The 23,053-nt window shown below is 42.4% G+C and overlaps 1 protein-coding gene across 2 annotated transcripts; it reads right to left on the reverse strand.

The window, feature by feature from the left end:
• Positions 1-620: 620 nt before the first annotated feature.
• MTG1 (mitochondrial ribosome associated GTPase 1) lies at positions 621-22,608 on the reverse strand. Of its 2 annotated transcripts, none has more exons than XM_068114430.2 (11): positions 22,495-22,608; positions 22,288-22,365; positions 19,767-19,858; positions 15,897-15,983; positions 15,717-15,773; positions 15,521-15,611; positions 12,987-13,048; positions 9,590-9,686; positions 5,785-5,866; positions 3,869-3,981; positions 621-3,408 (listed from the first exon to the last, which is right to left on the reverse strand). In XM_068114430.2, exons 1-11 carry the CDS (start codon positions 22,565-22,567, stop codon positions 3,311-3,313), a joined length of 930 nt encoding a protein of 309 aa, XP_067970531.2. In that variant the 5' UTR covers positions 22,568-22,608; the 3' UTR covers positions 621-3,310. The 2 variants fall into 2 exon arrangements, with proteins under 2 accessions (XP_067970531.2, XP_067970523.2); XM_068114422.2 differs by having other exon boundaries at positions 19,767-19,869; positions 22,299-22,365; positions 22,495-22,605.
• Positions 22,609-23,053: the final 445 nt, after the last annotated feature.

The following is a 23,053-nucleotide window of genomic DNA, read 5'->3' on the forward strand; positions in this document are numbered from 1 at the left end:
AAGCATCACTGAACCTCCTCCATGTTTGACTGCAGGGAAGGTGTTCTTTTCTTTGAAGGCTTCATTTTGTTTTCTGTAAACATAGAGATTATGTGCTTAACCCAAAAGCTCATCTCATCTGTCCACAGGACATTCTCCCAATAGGATTTTGGCTTGTTCAGGTGTGTTTTGGCAAACTCCAGTCAGGCTTTCTTATGTCTCTCTCTCTCAGCAGTGGGGTCCCCATGGGTCTCCTACCATAGAACCCCCTTTCATCGAGTTGGCGACGGACGGTATGAGTTGAAATTGTCGTACCTTGTGTCTGAAGGTCAGCTTGAATATGTTTGGCAGTTGATTGAGGTGCTTTCGCCACCATTCGAACAATCCTTCACTGCAATCTTTGATCAAATTTTCTCTTGCGGCCACGTCCACGGAGATTGGCTACAGTGCCAAGGGTCTTAAACTTCCTGATAACATTGCGTACAGTGGACACAGAAACATCAAGGTCTCTGGAGATGGACTTGTAGCCTTGAGATTGTCCATGCTTGCCTACAATCTTTTGTCTGACCTCCTCAGACAATTCTCTGGTTTTCTTTTTCTCCATGCTCATTGCAGTACATACAGTGACACAAGACACAAAACACCTCCCACTCCACCTCTTTATTTCATTTCCGCACATGGTTAAAAACCACAATGCGATAAGCTCCACAAACTCTTAATCCGACCCGATCTTCAAAATTCCAACTTCAGAATTGACTCTAATCCAACAGTAACAGCTGTCCCAACCACTAAAAAAGTGTTCTTTGCTCAAAACGTTTCATTTTAAAAATGCGTCTCCAAGCAGTTCCCACGGAAGGAAGAATTAAGTTAAAAACGATTATCAAGTTAAATTAAAAAAAAATAACCCCAGAATGAGAATCACAACCTCACTTAAATAAATGCATATATACACTTAGTTATAAAATCGCAAGATATGGTAAATTTCGTCAGATTTCACTCCAGATTTGGAGATTATTTCTTTTACAGAATCCAATCCTCATATTGGAATCCAGATTTTGATGATATGCTTCAATTATGTAATGATAATCGATCGTGTTTCCAAGGCAAGGCATGTTTGAGTAGGCCCAAACAAAATGGCGACTTAAGAAACCAGCTAGGTGCAGTGGGATGACCAAAATGGCGGGCCGCCATATTGGTAATCCACCACATCGGGTTTTATTCTTATGAGCACCTCATTAATCATCTTCAAAAAGGGTGTTATAACACACCCAAACACCCAGCTTTCATCATTGCAATCTGTTGAAGGTCCAGGTGTATGCATGCAAAGTTTGGGGCCACTAGATTTCATGGTTTTGGAGTTGACAGATGGATGGACGGACACTGCCTTTTATTATTATAGATAACAGACTTTGACCTTTGACCTCTTGGCCCCAAATTCTAATCAGTTAATCTTTATATCATCATACATAAGTGTACAAAGTTTGAATTAGATCACTTCAGCCTTTCTCAAGTTATAGACACATTACAGACTTTGACCTCATGACCCCAAAATCTAAACAGTTCATTACAACATTCTACATAAGTGTACCAAATTTGGTCAGAATCCCATCACTGGTTCACAAGTTATCACAGTAACAGTATTTTTACCTAACATGACCTCTGACCTTTGACCTCATGTTCCCAAAATCGAATCAGTTCATCTTTACCTCATTATACATACCTGCACCAAGTTTTACTAAGATCCCTTCAGCTGTTCTCAAGTTCTCGCCGTAACGAAAACCTATCACGGACGGACGGACGGACAACCTGAAACATAAAATGCCTTCAGAGGAGGCATAACAACATGCTACCATTTATTGGTGCTTGACGTCACCACACTATTAATGGCATACGTTCCAGTTCCACACATGCAGAGCGGGAGAGTTAGAGTTAGTTCAGAGGAGGATTAGTAACACAAATGATGAAAAAGCATTCGAGCGATGCTCATAAACGCAGGCAAAAAGCAGATACGGATGAAAATGAAGCAAAACTGCCATGAGCGGGGGTTGACTTTAACCTAAATGTCTGCAATAATAATAATAAATGTAAGAGGGTATGCATGGACATTGAAATGTTTTTTATTTTAGGAAACTCTGTGATACAGCCTTCATAGCCTGGTGTTGACCTAGCAGTTAGGGTGCCGGCTTGGGATCCTCGGATTCTGGGTTTGAATCCCGGTCTGATCGCTGAATTAAAACCAGGGGGGTTGACTCAGCCTGGCATCCTTCCGAGGTCGGCAAATTGAGTACCAGTTCACTGGTAATTCCCTGTGTGTCGCAAGAGGCGACTAACAGGGTTGGTGGCAGGAAGGGCAACCGGCCATAAAACATTGCTTCAAAAAGGTGACCCCGGTGCCCAAAAAAGGCCAATCCCTGCTCTGCGGAGAAAAATGGCCTCTAAAGGTGGTTCGTTGGTTTGTGATACAGCCTTCAATCAAGCGTCTCCGAATGGTGAAACAATTGATAGGCCCCTGCTGATTTATTCATCACTGACTGGCTGTGTCGTCTGCTTCGTGTGCAAGTTGTTTTCTCCAAACAGAACTACACTCGCCGGAAGAGGATTTGATTAATAGGATCACATTGGCAGACTTTGTGACCTTGGTGGTACTTGGTGGCAGACTTGGTGAACGATTGACTGAGCACCGCCGTACTCTTACAACATATACAACATGTTTATCAAGGACTCAAACGTTGTATAAACACATAGCAGATAAACCAAATGGAGCCCCACAAATTTGTTTGGCGCCACGCCCACAAAAGGTTAATCCGGCCCTGTTTGTAAATGGCGATTCCTTAAATGCAATAAACATTGCAATAAACATTTAATTCTTTAAATACAGTTTCAGTGTTCACGTAGGCCTCCAATTGGATCTGTGGCTCGAAGTGAAAACTACTGTGGCCCTGTTCCCCTTTCACCTGCAATCTTCTTGAGCTATGGTGCATCCTAGAGTTCATGTCCTGTTGTCCCTTCACCCCACTTTGTTCACTGTCTCACTCTAATATTCAACTCTTCCATGCATCACGACACCGATATTAAAAATAGTGTATTGTAGAAGTGACATGTCACGCAATTATTTGAAGAAAACGTTCATTCATTTTGAGTCTAGCTTAAAAAAGGAAGGAGAATCATGATCAAAGGACACCACCAATGTTATGGGAGAGGAAAGTACCCAAGTAATGGTTGCAGCTTCTCTCATCTTTCCAAACTGCAATGTTTGTTTTTCATGTGCAATCACCACAACATAGCAGAGCTAAACAATTGTCTCAGCTTTTTGGCAATGGGTTTTCTGGCCTCAATCGAACACGACTTTGCCGAGAAGGCCACCTCGAAAGCTGCGCAGGAACTCGTTGGCGGCAAAGTTGTAGTCAGGCCTGTGCATAGTAATCTTTCCTGCAAAGACATGCCAGAACTTCAGTACTTGTAAAAGCTATTTCAATCATGATATCATGGAAAGATGATGTACCATTTTTGATTGATTATGTTTTGCCAAGGCAGTTTAATGGCAAGAAATACGCCAGGTCCAATAACAGCAGTCGGCATTGGAATTGGTGAGAATATCAAGAAAAAAAAGCTTTACTCTTTTCAAAAGAACTATGGAATATTTAATATCCACAATCAAGTGTTAGCAAAACTGACAATCAGATTAACATCCACTTTGAAGGATATGTTATTTGAAGTAACTCCCTGCCTGAGCAGTATCGGGCCACAGCCTGTAATCATATCTTATTCTGCTGGGAATGAAACCCAGTCTAAACTCAAAAGCAAGTATGCTACCTCTAAAGTATCCTGGCAGTCCCTGGAAAGGATAAATTCTCAAAGTCACTAATGTGCATAATATCCCGTCACTCACCAATGCCAGTGAGAGCTTTCATCTTCTGTGTTTTTCCCATGCGCACAGCAATGTGCTTCAGTACCGACCAGATGTCATCACTCGCTGCTGGAAGCTCATAATATTCCACATACCTGCAAAATAGACAAATTTATCATGTTTTCATCTCAATCTCCGATTGCTCTCTATTTAGTGTTTCCCATGCACCACCCAAGCAAATAATGCAACACCAATTTCCAATTGTGAGACGTGGCTACATATGCATCAGATGTGTGTGTGTATATATATACATTACATACATATACACACACCTCATTGCTCAGTTTCAGGGTATATGATAACCCAGAGAGGGAGGAGTTAAAGTAGTTCCAAGGAGTATGAATGAATGAATGAATGAGTGATCGTTTTAAGGCCATTTTCCCCGCTAGAGCAGGGGTTAGCCTTGCGGGCCCCATGACAATCATGGTTCCCTGTTTGATACAATGTTTTTATGGCCGGATGCCCTTCCTGACGCCAACCCTTGGTCGCCTCTTACGATGAGCAGGGATACGGTGTACCTATTCTAAACCGGGGTACACACCGTGATCATTCATCCCAGCAAAGCTGGTACTCAATTTGCCGACCTTGGAAGGATGACAGGCTGAGTCAACCCCCCTGGCGTTAATTCAGCGATCGACCGGGATTCGAACCCAGGATCCTAGGATCCCAAGCCGGCACCCTAACCGCTAAGCCAACACCAGGCTTCCAAGGAGTTCCAAGGAGTAAAGCAACTTATTATCAAATCTACAGGGCATTGCCATTCAGTAGGTAATATTTGCAATCTCTATACTAACCAAAGGAAACATAATCATGAAGTGGAAGACTACATGCAATAGCAACCCTGATCAATTCTAACAATGTCTTAGGAATGTCTTCATTCAAAATTAATAGGCAAAACAAATGTGACCATATCAAACCTCTCATGTGATGAAAGAATTGGGGGAGTCATTACCATGCAAAGCTAAGACCACTAAAGTTTTTTTGAGTCATGCATTCCATGTAACTAGCAAAGATGTAACATCCTTACTGAAGGGTGAATTCTCCCACTACTATAAGGTCGATGCGTACACAATTTGTCGATAGTCTCATACGAGTGCATTTACATGGCCCTCAGGGCTCCCGCGAGTGAACGCCCTCTGACATTTTCAAGAATTATGTACAAACAAACAGGTCTATATGGTCAGGCCGCCTGGGGATACCAACAAAGGTCTCGGTCATGTCTTGGGTCCAGGTGGACATGTGACCACACTTCCAACATGCAGCACTATATGACACACATTTACATATAGAGAATTGGGGTGCTCCTCCAACCGTGAAACCATCCGCCCACCCCCCGGCTATGATTTTACTTTTTACTGCTCCAAACCTTCCTGGACAAAGACACATCAAATCTATAAACTTTAAAACTACATCACACACGTCGATGGAGAAGGAATTTGTCCTGAAGTCGAATTAAATAGACTAATAAACATTGATACCTTGCCATCACTCCACAATGAGATAAGTTATCATACCTCATATGTAAAATAAAAATAGCAGCAATCATACTACAACTGGAGAAGTGTGTGTGTGTATGTGTATGTGTATGTGTATGTGTATGTGTGTGTGTGTGTGTGTGTGTGTGTGGCAAAATCAATAATAAAAATAAAAACAAAATTAAGAAATCAAAACGGAAATTTTAAAGAAAATTATTCAGTTACTGTGCATTGTTTCTTCGCGAATGTGAATGGGGCTGAAGGGTCCAGGTGTAATATGATTAGGGTAGGCCTTAGATGATAACGAGTGACATATCCAAGGGCTATTTTGCATAATCAATACAATCGTATCACCCATGACGTTTGGTAGGATGGTGCATGATATAGGTTGGTTTGTCACGACAGACACACGACTGAACGTACTTGAAGATTCTGCATTTGTTGAGCACAAATAGTAGATAGTCTGCGATCATGTCCTCTCCAACAAGGTGGTCCAGAATCGTTCCTGGGCAGGAGCAAAAAAAACTATTGAGTTTGTTTCTGTTTAAGATGGATTTTAGTTACAGTAAAAACTAAGTAAGACACTGAGATGGAACCTGGAAATTTATTTCCCTTTCTAAACCAAATTTGTGCTGCAAATGCCCATGTCCGTAGAGGAAAAGACACATCATGGACCTTCATCCACGTTGGGTTCATCAAAGCAACTAAATAATGCACAGTTAGGAAATGTGGCATATTTGTTCATTACCTCTGCCACCGGATGAGGTTAAATTGTCATGGGGACCGCAAGGCTAACCCCCGCTCTAGCAGGGAAAATGGCCTTAAAAATGCCTGTTGTTGTTGTCTGCCACCGGAGTTGGACGGAGGTTATGTTTTCACCCCTGTCTGTCTATGAGCAGGATATTTCAAAAGGTTATGGATGGATTTAGACGAAATTTGGTGGACATTTGGTGGACAGTGTGCTACTGTGCTAATTGATTGGATTTTGGTGAAAATCAGGATCCAGATCCAGATATGACAATTAAAAAATGTTTTAAAGCGACTCTTCACCGTTGAGAGATGGAGCCAAAAATGATATATAGCACAATATCTCAAAAAATTGTGGATGGACTCGGACGAAATAAGGTGAATGAATAGGTTAGGTGACAAGAACTAGCCGAGACGATTTTGGTTCAAGTCCGAATCCAGATCCGGTCTATCAATGGGATACAAAACGTAAAACGTTCAGCCTGGTGGAGGTATGCGCTCTACTAAGTGCCATTCTACAGGGTGAGCCATAAGCCCCAGGAAGAACCACCTTTAGAGGCCATTTTTCCCCGCAGAGTAGGGGTTGGCCTTTTTTGGGCACCATGGCCCCTTTTTGAAGCAATGTTTTATGGCCGGATGCCCTTCCTGCCACCAACCCTGTTAGTCGCCCCTTGCGACACACAGGGAATTACCAGTGAACTGGTACTCAATTTGCCGACCTCGGAAGGATGACAGGCTGAGTCAACCCCCCTGGCGTTAATTCAGCGATCGACCGGGATTCGAACCCAGGATCCTAGGATCCCAAGCAAGCCCCAGGAGTAACAACATATCACAGTAACAACAGTAATGCATAATACCAGGAGTAACAAGAACATATTACAGGAATACAATAATCTTAGACATCGAATGCATCTATATGACGTCCGCTGTCATCACGGCACAAGACTATTTTTCTCCATGCGTGGTGTGAAAACCGCCGCAAAATACCATATGTTATGGTGCCAAATGCTTAATTTGGCCAAAACACCATAAATTATGGTTTAATGTATTGTTACATTTGTGGGGGTAGGGATACTTTAATCCAGGTAGAATGTATAAATTAGCATGCTCCGACTGTCGTGATGTAGAAGAACCACCACCATGTAGGGATTTTGTTTAACCATTTGTCGCGTAAGAGTGAACAATTGTGGCCATACGAGGATGGCCCTTGAGTTAACTAGTTATAGGGATTATGTTAACTACAATCTTGTTCGTCAAACCTCTGTAATTTACATCCCTTGTCCCTTATGGCACCGCATTAGACACGTAGAGCTGGAATTGTCCATCAACTACATTAAATAACAATAAAAACCAACCGGAAGCCAGTTCTGAGCACTGCCGATGGCATGGCAACCAGCTACATCACCACAGGGTCAGGCAGGCCGAAAGCCATACCTCAAGGAGACACCATTGGTCAGGGTTTTGATTGACAGGCGGACTGCGTCACGAAGGTGGACTGCGTGTTGAGTGGTGGAGAGCTGAGCCTGTGGTGTTGGCTTGCGGGGATTGGAGGAGAAGCACCGATGACGTGAGAGGTTGGCCGAGAAAAGAACGAGCTGATGGACTTTTGGCTGGTGTACTTGGTTCCGGATTTTGGTGGGAAACGGCTGTGCGCTGACATTTCTCTCTTCATTGGACTTCATCGCAGCGGTCCGGGACCTTGCTGGTGGTCGTAAAGCGACAGAGAGCCAAGAACGAAGAGCCGCGGTTTCCGTGCCAAATTCGTGAGGATGGGCATGGCTGGGGAGCAGGCTGCACGCCTGCTCGTTCGCCTCGCGCGGGAGGTCTTCATCCAGGCCTAGTGAATAAGGGTGCATCGAGGCCTTCTTTCCGCCAAGGCAGAAGCGGCTTCAGGCCTGTGCGCTCGGGGCCTGACATTACTGACAAGACACCGATCCGAGTTAAGTCCTCACAATTAAATTACACCATTATTTTCCAGTTCTTTTTACATTCCCCTTTGTCCGTGTTTAAGTCTGGTGTGGAGGATCCCTTCGGAATTTAGTTGTACTGTCGCGCTTTTCTTGTTATCGGTATTTTCTTTTAATAAATCATTTTGTTACTTTTTTGGACATTTTAAAGCCGTCTTTGTTTGAGTTTATTTATTGCAGGTTTGAGGACTGCCAGTGGGATCTGTGCAGGTAAGCGCTCTTCAGCATCCGCCTCATCCTCCTACCCTTCCCCTCCCCGCGTGTTTTAACTCCGCCACATTTGATGAACGCCTTGGAGTAACAGCTTGTTCGGCTATCCGTTCCTTGGAAAGATTTTAATCGCCAGGAACACGACAGTATTATTTTGTATTATCTTGAGGAAAAAACAAACAAACAAAAAAACAGTATAAATACATGGTATGAACAAATTTTGTGTTAGCAGCTAAACCCATGTACTGGGAGCTAAACCCTGTACTGTGGGAGCTGTTAGCAGCTAAACCCATGTACCCACGTATGATTCACCCTGTAGCCTGGCATGCTTCAGTGAATGGATTAACATTTAATTACTCATCCAAATGGCAAACATTCTGGACAATCATTTATGTACAGTACAGTGTAAAACATTTTTAAGTTGAAAATTTTAAGTACTGTATTCTTTTCTTCTCAACACAAGATTCATCTTTGTACAAATATTAGTATGACCATCTCGTGGCAACTTGGTGATGACTTATCTGGATTTGCCGCACCACCCATTTGACAGCTCGATCAGAGATGTCTCGATTTCAGATTTGCTGCACGGCACACCCAAAAGCCCAATCAGGGCGAGGGAAGTTTTGCATCACTCCGGAATTACCTCTCCTTTCTCTTCCCAGCTCACAAATTATATTATTCAGTCTGTCCGAGACACGAAGACCTGTGTCTCCCTCAATGCAACCCTTACACTCCATGCCCACACCTCTCCCGTCCCGACAAGCAATCTCAGCCCTACATTTTGGTGAGTACCACTGCAACTTCATTTAATTGTCAATTTGTGTATATCATGTGTTCTTTATTGATTTTTTTGTTTAATATTTGTCTCTAATATGTAGCGATGTTAAAGTTGTGTTAGGGGACCGAAAATGTACACTGGGATCGCATTCCCCATTATAACACTACTTCCATGGGAATATGTCGGCTGCTTAACGTCGTCCTCTTTAGGAACGTATCTACGATGTTAGGTGGAAACTTCCTGTCATGTGTTTTAAATTAACATTTATGCAATTCAATGTCTTAAAACATAGATAGATAAGTCTACTCTGAGTAAAAGTCGAGGCCAGGACTTGGGGGAGGGAAAGGGGGGAAAAAGCATCAACTTATACGCCGCGCACACACACACACACACACACACACACACACACACACACACACACACACACACACACACACACACACACACACACACACACACACACACACACACACACACACACACACACACACACTAGAAGGCTTTAGGCTTTAGCTTTGCTGCTTACCACAAACGGCCAGTTTCATTCCAACATCAAAAGCGTCAATCTGTGGTTTCATTACACCAGGTGTATCCAATACTGAGATTGGAGGATTTTCAGATACCTGCCACACACATATCTCATGATTCTACAACATTTGTAACAATACACAGCTGCATATACAAAGGATACCATAAACAAAACCATCAATAGCAATATGTACACTTAGACAATGTTTGAAGACTTGCTCCATTTAATGGCATTCATTAATTTGCGTAACAAAACTGTTTGCACTACTGTACATCATGTTTAAATATATACAGAATTATAACTTTATGTTAGTCCAAATGGAAACGGTAATTCAAATCACTGAAAAATTCCTTCTTTGTCCTTCAAACATCTTTTTGAATAGAAGATTTTAATGATTTTATCGTGCCTCCCTTGGCTTTCCCAGCTCCGCCCCTCTCAAAACCATAATTGTATGAGGTAATGTACCACGTGATCTTCCATGAATTGAACTGAAATGTAAAAAATACAGTCATGTACAGTTGTGGCCAAAAATATTGGCACCCTTGCACTTTTTTCAAATAATGCACCATTTCTTCCAGAAAAATGTTAAAAATTGGTTCCCACATATGTATTTCTTTGGTTTGCAGTGGAACAAAACAAAAAAGCTGAAAAAATTACAAAATCTTAGCTTATTCCACACAAAAATCCTAAAATGGCACAGGGAATATTATTGGCAGCTTTTAGAAGTTGTTAGAAATAATTACATTTCAAGCAGGTGATTCTCCTTTACTTTGGAATTGAACTCACCTGTGGTGATTTGCAGGTGCCTGTTTGAATATCATTCAACCATGTTGTATATCATGATTGATAAAAATCACTCATTCAACCAGTTTGAATGGAGAAAAGGAGTCATTCCACTGTTTTGTGTCACTGTCAATGAGCATGGAGAAAACAAAAAAAAGCAGAGAATTGTCTGAGGAGGTCAGACACAAGATTGTAGTCATGCATGGACAATCTCAAGGTTACAAGTCCATCTCCAGAGACCTTGATGTTCCTGTGTCCACCATACGCAATGTTATCAGGACGATTAAGGCTCATGGAACTGTAGCCAACCTCCCTGGACGTGGCCGCAAGAGAAAACTTTATCGAAGATTGCAGCGAAGGATTGTTCAAATGGTGGAGAAAGCACCTCAATCAACTGCCAAACAGATTCAAGCTGACCTTCAGACACAAGGTACGACAGTTTCAACTCACACCATCCGTCGCCAACTCAATGAAAGGGGGTTCTATGGTAGGAGACCAAGGAGGACCCCACTGCTGACAGAGAGACATACGAAAGCCCGAATGGAGTTTTCCAAAACACACCTGAACAAGCCAAAATCCTTCTGGGAGAATGTCCTGAGGACAGATGAGACCAAATTACAGCTTTTGGGTAAAGCACATCATCTCTATGTTTACAGAAAACAAAATGAAGCCTTCAAAGAAAATAACACCTTCCCTCCAGTCAAACATGGAGGAGGTTTAGTGATGCTTTGGGGTTGCTGTGCTGTCTATGGCACTGGGTGTGTCGAATGTGTGCATGGCATCATGAAATCAGGAGATTACCAAGGCATATCAGAGAGCAATCAATATTCAACCCGGTGTCCGAAAGCTGGGTCTCCGTCGAAGGTCATGGGTCTTGCAGCAGGACAATGACCACAAACACACTTAAAAAAGCACCCAGGAATGGTTCAAGACAAAACGCTGGACTGTTCTGAAGTGGTCAGCAATGAGTCCAGATCTAAATTCCATTGAACACATGTGGGGAGATCTGAAAACAGCAGTTGGGAGAAGGCACCCTTCAAAATCTGGGAGAACTGGAGCAGTTTCCATAAGAAGAGTGGGCCAAACTGCCAGTAGAGAGGCGTAGGAAGCTCATTCATGGCTATAGGAAGCGTTTGGCTGCAGTTATTGTGTCCAAAGGCTGTACTACCAAATATTAAGTCGAGGGTGTCACTAATTTTGTCAATGCCATTTCTTTTTATTTTCTGATTTAAAAGGACATATTAAGTTCTGAATCAAAAACAACGGTTCTGTAGTATTAACAGTGAAATAAAGAATTGTGGAGACCAAATACTTTTGTCAATTTCAACTTATTTTTAGAGAAAATTGTGAGTTATTTGAAAAAAGTGCAAGGGCGCCAATATTTTTGGCCACGACTGTACATCCTGAATCTTCCTTCCACATCATTATTGCTTGTGTACCCCAGCTATATCATCATTGACACCATAGTCCTTTGCTATTTCAGGGTCATCTATACCTGGACGTATTGTCCCAGTATCTACATCAACACGATCTCGAATCATCCTCAAAACCTGACGTTTCTTAATGCAAGAAGTCACAACCTGGCTGGTCAGGCCTGACGTTCGTCGAAGGTTAGGGCAGGAATTTGGAATTTGGCTATGGTGTTGGCAATAGCTTGCCTACTCTTCCCGAAGGATACAGTGGGATATTTAACGTCCACCAACTAATGCTAGCAGATGGACGCCCAGTTTAACATCTATCCGAGAGACGGCACACACATTGATGAATCACCCTGCCTGTGAAACACCAGGGTAACAGTTTATAGCTGGGTCGGGATTCAAACTCAGGATGGACAGCTTAGAGGTGAGTGTGCGTACCTCTTGGCCATACTGCCAGCTCCCAAATAAAAGAACGACATTAATTGGAATTTTTTTTTACCGATGTATCTTCATTTTGAAACCAACAACAAATTTTTCACAGTTTCCGTTAAAGTAACCCTTTAAATTTGAAGAGTTCCTGAGCTGTCACAGCATCTTCATTATATTGGGAACTTCTCTCAATTTATCCAAATTAAATTCAACTCAATACTCTACTTCAGAATTTGAATAAATGAATGCTATTGATTCTTTTTCACCCGTAGTTCTTGTTGATGGATATCCATTTTGTTTTTTCAACAATTGAAGTGAGATATGATACATTGGCTGATGGGCACCGTCATGGCCAAGACATTTCCTTAATACAAGTAAATAGATACGTTTCAGAATCTTGATATATATATATATATATCTACAACTATAAGGGGCCTCTTTACATACAACTACCCAGTGATGTGAAGAATCATAAGATGCACTGAATTTCTTTTTAAAAAACAGTAATCACGTAGAGCAATGTACAAAAAGAGGCTTTCCAAGAACAACATGACACAACCACATTATGATTCAGGACACAAACGGCATAAAACTATGCAAATAAAAAGCAATTGCTTTCCACAAAAATTGATGAAATATGGACATTAAAGCACCAAATGTTTATTTGGCAGCGATAGAATAATATTTTGCAATAACAACTGCAATGCAATGATATTCTCACAAACATCATGGGAGTAAAAGGACGATAAAGATAATGGGCAAACCCGGATTCTTGTGAGAACAGACTTGGTTATGCCAGGGGTCGCCCCGACCAGCGAACCTTTTCCTATGAAAAGGGGACAAGAAAGCCACTCTACTCATGCCGAAGACATGTTCAAAAAATTAGGTTAACACAAATTAACTCGTGAAGTGATATCAGTTCTCTCCAAAATGACCAGAGTCTGTATTTTTGTTGAAATGCCTGCTTTGAGTCTGGGAGGTCATGGATTTGATTCCGACCCTCGCCGAGTCATAACAAAGGCTTTAAAATGTGTGCTGATAAGCTTTCTCATTTGCCGCTCAGCATTTACAGCATGAGAGCACAGGAAAAAAAAATGGTTGGCCTCCTATAAGGGTGTGGCAGATTACTCCATAAAAGTCCTATGGAGTATTAAATGCAAACAAAAAACAGATGAAAAGTAATTTTAAACATAAAATTCTACCATAATCTAGAGAGAGAAAATAAAAGTCATTTAAAAGCTTATTTTTAACAAGAGGGAGAATTGCTCTGCAAAATACATGTCCCTGACTGGTCCCAATGAATGTTCTTGTTCCAAGCACTCAGCAATTGTGAGCCATGTACAGTAGGAGAAATTGTTTTAGATATGCAAAACTACAGAATAAGTTGCAGTTTCTGTAACTTATGATCGTTTTAAGGCCATGTTCCCCGCTAGAGGGGTAAATTTTTTGAGTTTCTGTAACTTAACATAATAAAAATGCCTATATTACATGCATAACATTTTTTCCCCCATTTTTACCCCTTAAATGTGTCAAGGACAACGCATTGATAGATGCGATAGAACATTTAAAAAAAAAACATCCGACTACAGAGCTAAGTGCATAAACACACAAAGACACAAATTAAATGCGGCATAAATAGCACCTCACATAATTTCCATTTATTTTCAGATATTTGTAATAAATACTTAAGATCCCACTATAACCAACATTTAAAAAGTAAAAGACGTATTAGAAATCCCCAATCCAAATTAAGAAGAAACCACAGAACCATCAATTGCACATTGAGAAAATGCTTATGTGCAGGAAATATAAAAGTTTTATAAAAATAAAAACTGGGTTGAACTTTGTGGAATTCTTGTGGAATGATGACTACGGGCTACCTTTGCGTAGTATATGGTAGTTATTTCCCATATTGCATGTACTAGAGCAAGCGGGAGGTGATTTAACTGTGACGAAATTTGGCAGGGATGTAGCGTATGTGACACCGACTAAATGATTAGATATTGGTGAAGATCTGGATTCGGATCCGGCTACCATAATTTTTTAAGTGATTCATCACCATTGGGAGATAGGGCCAAAAACGATACATAGCAGGATATCTCAGAAAGTTGTGGACGGATTTGGATGAAACATGGTGGACCGGTTGGATGTCTGACAAGGACGATTCGATTTTGGTGAAGATCTGAATATGGATTCGGATATGAGAATGTTTTTTTTTTTTAAAGTGATTCTTCACCATTGGGAGATAGGCCTAAAACCAACATATAGCAAGATATCTCAAAAAGTTATGGATGGATTTGACGAAACTTGTTGGACATGTTGTGTATGTGACAAGGAATAATCGTTTCAATTTTGGTGAAGATCCTGATCCGGATCCAGCTAGTGTAATTTGTAAAGTGATTCTTCACCATTGAGTGATTATGGCCAACCAGGCGGAGGTATGCTCTCTACTGAGTGCCGTTCCAGTTGCTTCTTTTTATATTCCTGCCCTGTGTCCTTTCAATTACACTTTAAGCACAGTGAATCTGCTGGCTCGGTTGTCCCACCCGGCACGGTATCGTGGTGGACAGACATGTAATCCGAATCAGTCAACAGCCGTGACGTGGTTGGCTGGGGTTTGAGCCGGACAACCAGACGAACCTGACAACTTCAAGAATATAAATACTGGTACAGATAAAGTTAGCGCTTTTGTATGAATGGAAATTAGAGCTATCTCCAAGAATTGGGAAGTCGTTGTTGTTAGTCTATATGGAATTTCAAGCCAACATTGTTAAAAAAATTCTCAAGGGGGAAAAAACCCTTGGCTTAGCATATAATTGGGGAGTGGGAAAATTCTCCTTAAATTGCTCCGCTGGCTGCGGAGAGTACAACACTGCCACAATAATGGAATTGCTGATATCCAGATTGCCCTGGTAAGTGATGTCACTTCACCGAAGGTCAGCCGCTGTACATGGCCTGTGTCGTCTCCTGTCTTTATCTCCATGTGAGTGCATGATTTGTATTGCAGCTCATCTACGAGCCTCAGACCATGTAAGTAAAAGATCTTCCTTTTCTGACCAACCGGCTATTGAAACAATTTCTTGCTAGGCAAATAGTCGTCAACAGAATTAAAAAACCCTGGGTGTCACATATATAAACTCAGTGTAAGTGGATCAAGTTTTGAATGCTAATAATAATTTCTCCAATCAACATTAGAATTTGTATTTGACCAAATTCAAGTATTAAATCCCCAGTATGACCAGGACGAGACAGCTCTGCTGTAGCACGAACATAATGTGACAAATGATAAATGAGGAACCTTTCTTGAGGTTTATTCTGCGGAGAGCATTGATGAGCGATGATTTTCCAACATTTGGAATCCCCACCACCATGATGGAATAATCATTTGCCTGTAACAAAATGTACGTTTCATTTTACCTGTCACCAACATAACTTGCATGTTTCTTTATATGCAATAGGCAGTGCATCACAAAAACCACGGAGGTTTCACTCACCTCTTCTCGATGATGGCGAGGAGCCGAGAGAATCAATTTGCAGACAGCCGGAGCAACCTAAAAACGGCGTTAAACAAAAATTGGTATTCATCCTGTAGATAGATGCTGCGATTTAACAAACTGCAGTGTACTAATTTTCACCTGGTGTAAGGTACAAGGTGCTGCAACATGCTGCCCTACCTGTTTAACACTGTGGTGCAACTGTTGGAGGCAGTCTGTGAATAGAACGTTTGTTTCACCCTGTGCTGCCAACTCAACCAGAATCCTCTGTGCAGGTTATCACATAAAACAAGAGTGAGAGAGAACGTTGCATTTAAACGATCTTAACAGCGTCAAACTTTTGATTTTTTTCACCAATTTCGAATAATAAAGTGAGGAAGAAATCCTACTCGCCCAATAAAACAAAATAACACGTACTCACCACTTCCATAAAGCTGAATTTGACAGGTTACCAGCTGAACGAATATGGTTTCCTTGGGCTCCACTCGGCCCAAATCCTAACATACATTGTTATTATAAATATTATGATTATTAATGTTAATATTTGTATCAGAATAAATAAATAAAAATAACCACCTTTAGAGGCCATTTTTCCCCGCAAAGCGGGGGTTGGCCTTTTTCGGGAACCGTGGTTGTTGTTGTTTTTCGGTCCCCTTTTTGAAGCAATGTTTTACGGCCGGATGCCCTTCCTGACGCCAACCCTTTTTGCCGCCTTTAACGACAAACAGGGAATTACCAGTGAGCTGGTACTCAATTAGCCGACCTCGGAAGGATGACAGGCTGAGTCAACCCCCCTCGCGTTGATTCAGCGATCGACCGGGATTCGAACCCAGGATCCTAGGATCCTAAGCCGGCACCCTAGCCGCTAGCCCAACACCAGGGTGTTCGGCACCCTAGCCGCTAGCCCAACACCAACACCCAACACCCAACACCAACAACGGCTGGTGTTCAGGCTGGAGAATATACAACATAATATGCTAAGGGGTTGACTTTTTCGATCAATCTCATTTGGTGTGCTGCTGTTTACGCTACATTCTGTGGTCTCTTAGCTTTCACCGCAAATTTCCCTGACTTGATTTAGAGGGGGTTTAAGGCAAAATCTGTGCGTTTCGCCTGGAGAACGCCACCATCTTGCTACTCCAAAGTGAGTTTTATTGTTACAGCTGTATAGTTAGTTGTCTTCCTATGGCATACATCTGGAAAGCTGGTACCCACATGTTTAGTTCCCATTGTCTGTGTATGTGTGATATATACAAATAAATAAATATATATTCTATATTATAATGCACTTATCCGAGAGACGTGTCCAAAGGTGGATGGAGGTTATGTTTTCACCCATGTCTGCCTGTTTGTCCGTTTGTGAACAATATATCTCAAAATGTTGTGGATTTTGGTGAAGATTTTGGTGAATTTTGGTTTTGGTGAAGATTTTAGATTTTGGTGAAGATCCGGATTCGGATACTAGAATTTTTTAAGTGCTTCTTCACCATTGGGAGATAGGGCCAAAAACTATACATAGCAGGATATCTCAAAAAGTTGTGGACGGATTTGGTCAAAACTTGGTGGACCGGTTGGGTGTCTGACAAGGACGATTCGATTCGATTTTGGTGAAGATCTGAATATGGATTCGGATATGAGAATTATTTAATTTTTTAAGTTTCTCTCATCTCCCCTTCCTGTTCAGGCTGGAGTTCCCCAAGGTGGTGTTCTGGGCCTCGTGCTTTTTCTGGTCTTCATCGATAAGCTCTCCGACTCTCTGGAAAATCCTCTCGAGTTCTTTGCTGATGACTCCACTCTCTGCCACTCCATTCCTCATCCCTCAGATCGGCAGCCTGCAGCCTCCTCACTCTCTGCAGACCTGGACAAAATCAGACTGGTCAAACAAGTGGAACATGTCTTTCAATCCTGACAAATCTCACACTCTTACTATGTTTCTCCGAAAAGACCCTCCCATCTACTTTCTGAACAATCCTCTTGAAGAAGTTCTGTCACTCAAGCTTTTGGGTCTCACTATCTGTCATGATCTTTCCTGGGAAAACCACATTTCCAAGCTGGCCTCCAAATCCAGTCGCCGACTGGGCATCCTCCATCGTGCGAAGTCCTTCCTTGGCACACCTGAGCTCTTCACCACATACAAGGCTTTCATCCGCAGCTCAATGGAATACTGTTCTACCCTCTGGGCAGGTGCTCCTGCCTCACACCAAGCTCGGCTTCACGCTGTTGAAACCAAAGCGTTCAGATTCATTGGAATCTCCCACGATGAAGCTGATTGTGAGAGCCTTTCACTGAAAACTGAAACGGTGGTGGTTTAGGTATTCTATTAGCCAATTGATTATTATTATTTTTTTATGATTATTATTTATTTATTTTCATTATTAATCATTTATTTATTTTCTTTCTCATCTGGGCAATATATCTCAGGCACCATTTGAGCTAGGAAGCTGATATTTGGATACGTCATTGACCAAGTGATGTGGCTATAAGGGATATATTTTTATTTATTGATTAATCAATTAATCGATTAATGACTTTTTAAATTAATTTTCAAAAAGTTACAGCTTCGGACAAAGCACTGGTGGTTTAGGTATGCTATTAGCCAATTGATTAAGAAAATATTTTATGATAATTATTTATTGATTTTAATTATGCAATTAATCAATAAATTATTTGCACCTCTCCCTCCCAATACAGTCTCTATGAGCTCCACGGCGGTATTGCTGGGTGCCAAAGGCGCCCCGGCAATGCTGCGCTGGAGGATATTTCTTTATTTGGCATGGGGGCGGTGTACAGGCAGTCCCCGGGTTACGAACGCCCGACTTACGAACGCCCGCACTTACGTACCGACCTCCGTAAAGCCTATAATTAAAAAAATTGAGTTACATACAATGGTTCGTACTAACGAACGGGCGGACTACTTTGTGCGACGCTCAAAATACTGCGCGTTTTCAGCTGTTCGTCGGCCCGAGGGAGAACAACGCCACACCGTCGTAGCCATTTTAAGTTGGATCGCGTAAACACTGTTGTGTGCGTTGCGTTTTGACTTAAATTTTTCGTGTGTTTACCCTCGTAATCATGGCTCCAAAGCGTAAATCTGATGCAAGTGATGGTGATGCATCGAAGAAAAGGAAAACGATCACGATTGAAACGAAAGTGGAAATAATAAAGCGATCGGAGAGAGGTGAAACGCCAACAAACATTGGAAAAGCGTTGGGCTACAGTCGGTCAACGATCGGGACAATTATAAAGGACAAGGGGAGAGTAATGGAGCATGTAAAAGGCTCTGTCCCGATGAAATCGACAATTAATCACTAAGCAACGCAGTGGTTTAATTATCGAAATGGAAAGGCTATTGGTAATTTGGTTAGAGGATCAAAATCGCGATTGACTGGGAATGAAACAAACGTACCCGTTTGTTTGCGAACGGGTACGTTTTTCATGGAAGTCCTTCACGAACTTGCTGTCCATGTCTGACGTGCGACTGAAGGTGCAACAGGAATGTGGAATTTATTGGTTTCATGCTTTAGCATTCGCCGTTTCTGCATTGTCTGTTTGCTTCTGGCCTCCCACCAGAAGAGATAAATAGAGGAGAGATATATCAAGGTATGATCGTTTCAAGGTATGCAAGACATCAATTGGAACGAGAGTGTTTAAACCTTTAATCATTATCTTTTCTTTTCCATCTAAACAGTTTAAGAAATGTTTCTTTAATGTGTTTTATACCTATAGATGTTTTAGGTAAAATATATACTATATACTAAGACAAACATTTGACTAGTTGACGCTAGATGTGAACCGCACGTAACTGTTCCGACTTACATACAAATTCGACTTACAGACAGACTTAAAAACGGAACTCGTTCGTAACCCGGGGACTGCCTGTACTTTGAATGTATCTGTACTTGTTCCGTTTTATTTTTACCCTTTGTCACATCGATCTTCCATAAACCCATAAAACCCATTTCCATCCCAGCCCAGTCAACTGCCAAAATTCAACAAAGGAACAGCAAGCTGGCAAGACATAACTTGACAAGTTTAAATAAACAAACCCACATGCTGATCATCAACTGAAATGAGGTCTGCCTTGTTAAGGAGCAGAAGACGTGGTCGCACATCAAGCTCTTCCTTGAACAGTGGATTTCTACCTGAACGGGGGATGTATCTCTGTTAAGATTCACAATATCTACATCATCCCAACCACAACCACCACCACCATCACTACATCTTAACAACTACTGTACAAAGTCGAGGGATTCCATATCTACTTCCAACCTTTTTATGAGTCTCCCTTCCTAATTTCCCTCCCTTTCTCTCATGTTCCTTGTTACATGTAAGTGACATGTATTTGGTGCTGATGAGTGCACATCGGATTTTTATGTGAAAAAATAAAAAATATTTTTTCACATAAAACGGCTTTTTTGCGCGCAAAAAAATTATTTTGCTATTTTCGGAGAAAAAAAAATTTCGCCCTTTTTCGGGAAAAATAAAAAAAAATGCCCTTTTTGGTCGAAAATGTCTGGCAACACTAAAAAAAATTAGGGAATTTTTGGAAATTTTTAACTGCGATCGAAATTTTTAACTGCGATCGATCTCAAAAACAAAACGTTGCGTCCACTTGCGTCCCCAGCGTGTACAGCAGTGAGGCGGTGTACTACAGTGAGAGAGTGTACACAAAGTGTGAACAAGTCTCCTATCAAGATGAGTGCTGCTCTTCGTGACAAGTGGCTGAAGGAATTCAACGCTGGCAGCGATGGGGCCACCTTCAAGTACGTGTCGAGTGACACGGCTTTCTGTCGAGCTTGTGAAAAGACTTTCCGGGCGAAGCAGAAGTCTGAGCTGGCCCAATATGTCCGAGGAGACTGCCACAAGAGCAACTTGGCCTTGAAGAAGAAGAGGACGGTCACGCAAGCCACCATGGAGGACTTTGGTGGCGGAAAGAGGCACAAGTGCGACGTCGTGGCTCAGGAGCTGTGCCAGGCCATGCTGGCCGCTGGCATCCCATGGTCGAAATTGGAAAACCCTGCCCTCCGTTCGTTCCTGGAGAAGCACATCACTCTCCAGATCCCCGATGAAAGCTGGATTCGAAAGCACTACCTCGACAAGTGCTACGACGAGGCCTTGGCGGGGATCCGTGCCGACCTCGGACAGCAGCCCATCTGGCTGTCCGTCGACGAGACGACCGATTCGGCAGGTCGATATGTGGCCAACATCATAGCGGGACGCTTGTCCAAGGAGGGGTACTTTCATCCCCACCTCGTCCAGTGCATGTTTCTGGAGAAGACCAACTCCGGGGAGATCGTGCGCACAGTCAATGACACGCTGCGCTATCTTTGGCCTGATTTCAAGCCGGAGTGCCTCAAGGTCCTCGTCAGCGACGCCGCGGCCTATATGATCAAGGCCGGCCATGCCCTGAAGGAACTCTTCCCGGACTTGCTGCATGTGACTTGCGTTGCCCACGCGCTCCACCGTGTCTGCGAGACAGTCCGAGAAATGTTCAAGGACGTCAACGACCTGATTGCCACGACGAAGAAGGTGTTCGTCAAAGCCCCGTCGCGTGTTGTCCTTTGGAAGGAGCAGCAGCCCAATCTTTCTCTCCCCCCGGAGCCCATTCTGACTCGGTGGGGGACGTGGATCGACGCCGCGGTGTTTTACGCCAAGCACTTCGAGGCCGTCAAGGACATTATGGACCAGCTGAACGATGACGACGCGATGGCAATCCGGAGTGCCAAGGACCTGTTCGGAAAGGCGGACATCAAGCTCAGTTTGGTCTTCTTAAATGCCCACGTGTCGTTCATCCCGAAGATCCTTAAGCAGCTGGAGGAGGCCGGCATGAAGCTGGCCAAGGCCTTCCAGCTCCTTGATCAGGCCAAGGAGGAGCTCGAAAAGATCCGAGGCTGCCGTAAGGAGATCCTGCTCACCAAGTTCAAGGCGGTGCTGCAGCGCAATCCTGACATTGGTGTGCCGAGGACAGTGGCTTTGATCCTGGATGGAGATCAGCACGGATCTGAGGTTGGTGTGCCGGCTGGAGTCAAGCTTGCCGACATCCCCCTCTTGAGGTACTGCCCCATCGTCAGCGTCGACGTGGAAAGGTCCTTCTCCGTCTACAGAAACGTCCTCACCGACCGCCGACACCGCCTCACCAAGGAGAACATGACCAAGATAATGATTTCAAACACCTACTTTAACCGTTCCTAAAAGGGTCTTGTCAATTTCTTCTAGTCCTCTACTTATCAAACAATGCGGTTGCAATAAAGGTACCTGAACGTCATTTTTTACCTGTTTACTAGCCCAGAGTGCTTAATGTTGTGCAGGAAAAAGCTTACCATTTTTTGTTCTTTTTTGACTGATTTCTGAAAAACTTGGTAAAAATAAAGAATGAATAAAACGGGAGAAAAAAATATTTCGGGATTTTTTCACATTAAAAAAAAAAATTCCCACTTTTCAAAACATAAAAGGCCTATTTTCTTAACATAAAAATCCGTAGTCTACGTGATGAGAGACAACGCCAGTCTCTCTTTCTGTGCCGGCAAAGCCAGAAACAACTCCTCAGCTGCCAAAATTACCATTTAGATACAGGGAAAGGATATGCGAGCGTCGTGTACTTCCACAACACAATCCACGTTCCGAAGCTTTCCTTTGATAGCAAGGACACCTGCACGGCCGGATGCAATGATAGCGACTCAATCACACGAACAGCCCAAACGGCCAATGCGCCAGCGTTTCATATTGAACACACCAAAAAGAGATGGAAACGACGTGATGTCCAATACAATTACAATACCTCTCGCCATGTGCCGAGGAAACCAAGCGTTTACGGTTCGTCCTCCAGATTTAAAAGCTGTGCGGAAAGCCATGGTGACACAAGTCGATCACCAAAGATAAATTAATTGAAGTTGATCGAAATGCAAACGCAATTCACATTTCTGGCTTCATATTTTTAATAATGCTCAAATTACAAATTCAAAGCAACTCAACACGAGTTTATAACTTTATACAGCGGGAGAAAAATTAGTGAAAGAGTTAGATGGAGATGTTGCCAACCGAACTAGATTCTACTGGGTATACACCGCAGGAAGGAAGGCGGCAGAATTTATATATTTATTTCGCGTCCAAAGGATTGCAGAGAAAAAACTGAAAGAAAAAACAAAATACTGTACAAGTTAATGTTCCAACTGACATAATTATGTTTGTTTGTTTTTAGGACGGTACTCACCATACGGTACCGTAATGTATCAAAATTATCTCGAAGTCACCCGAATCCTCCACACTCTTCATACAGTACAGTATTTCAATTTGTAGACTGTGTAGAGTGTAGAGGATACTTTCATGCTTTTTCATAC

Source organism: Myxine glutinosa, chromosome 1 (genome assembly GCF_964187855.1).
Source record: "Myxine glutinosa chromosome 1, kmMyxGlut1.1, whole genome shotgun sequence".
In the NCBI taxonomy this organism is placed as follows: Eukaryota; Metazoa; Chordata; class Myxini; order Myxiniformes; family Myxinidae; genus Myxine; species Myxine glutinosa.

Bases quoted from the DNA above. Each gene is read 5' to 3' on its own strand.
- MTG1 (XM_068114430.2), bottom strand. From the start codon at position 22,567: ATGGCTTTCCGCACAGCTTTTAAATCTGGAGGACGAACCGTAAACGCT. The intron at 22,366-22,494 runs GTATTGTAATTG...CCGGCCGTGCAG, and splicing joins TCCTCGGCACATGGCGAGAG to GTGTCCTTGCTATCAAAGGA. The intron at 5,867-9,589 runs GTAAGCAGCAAA...GCTCCTGCCCAG, and splicing joins AATGAAACTGGCCGTTTGTG to GAACGATTCTGGACCACCTT.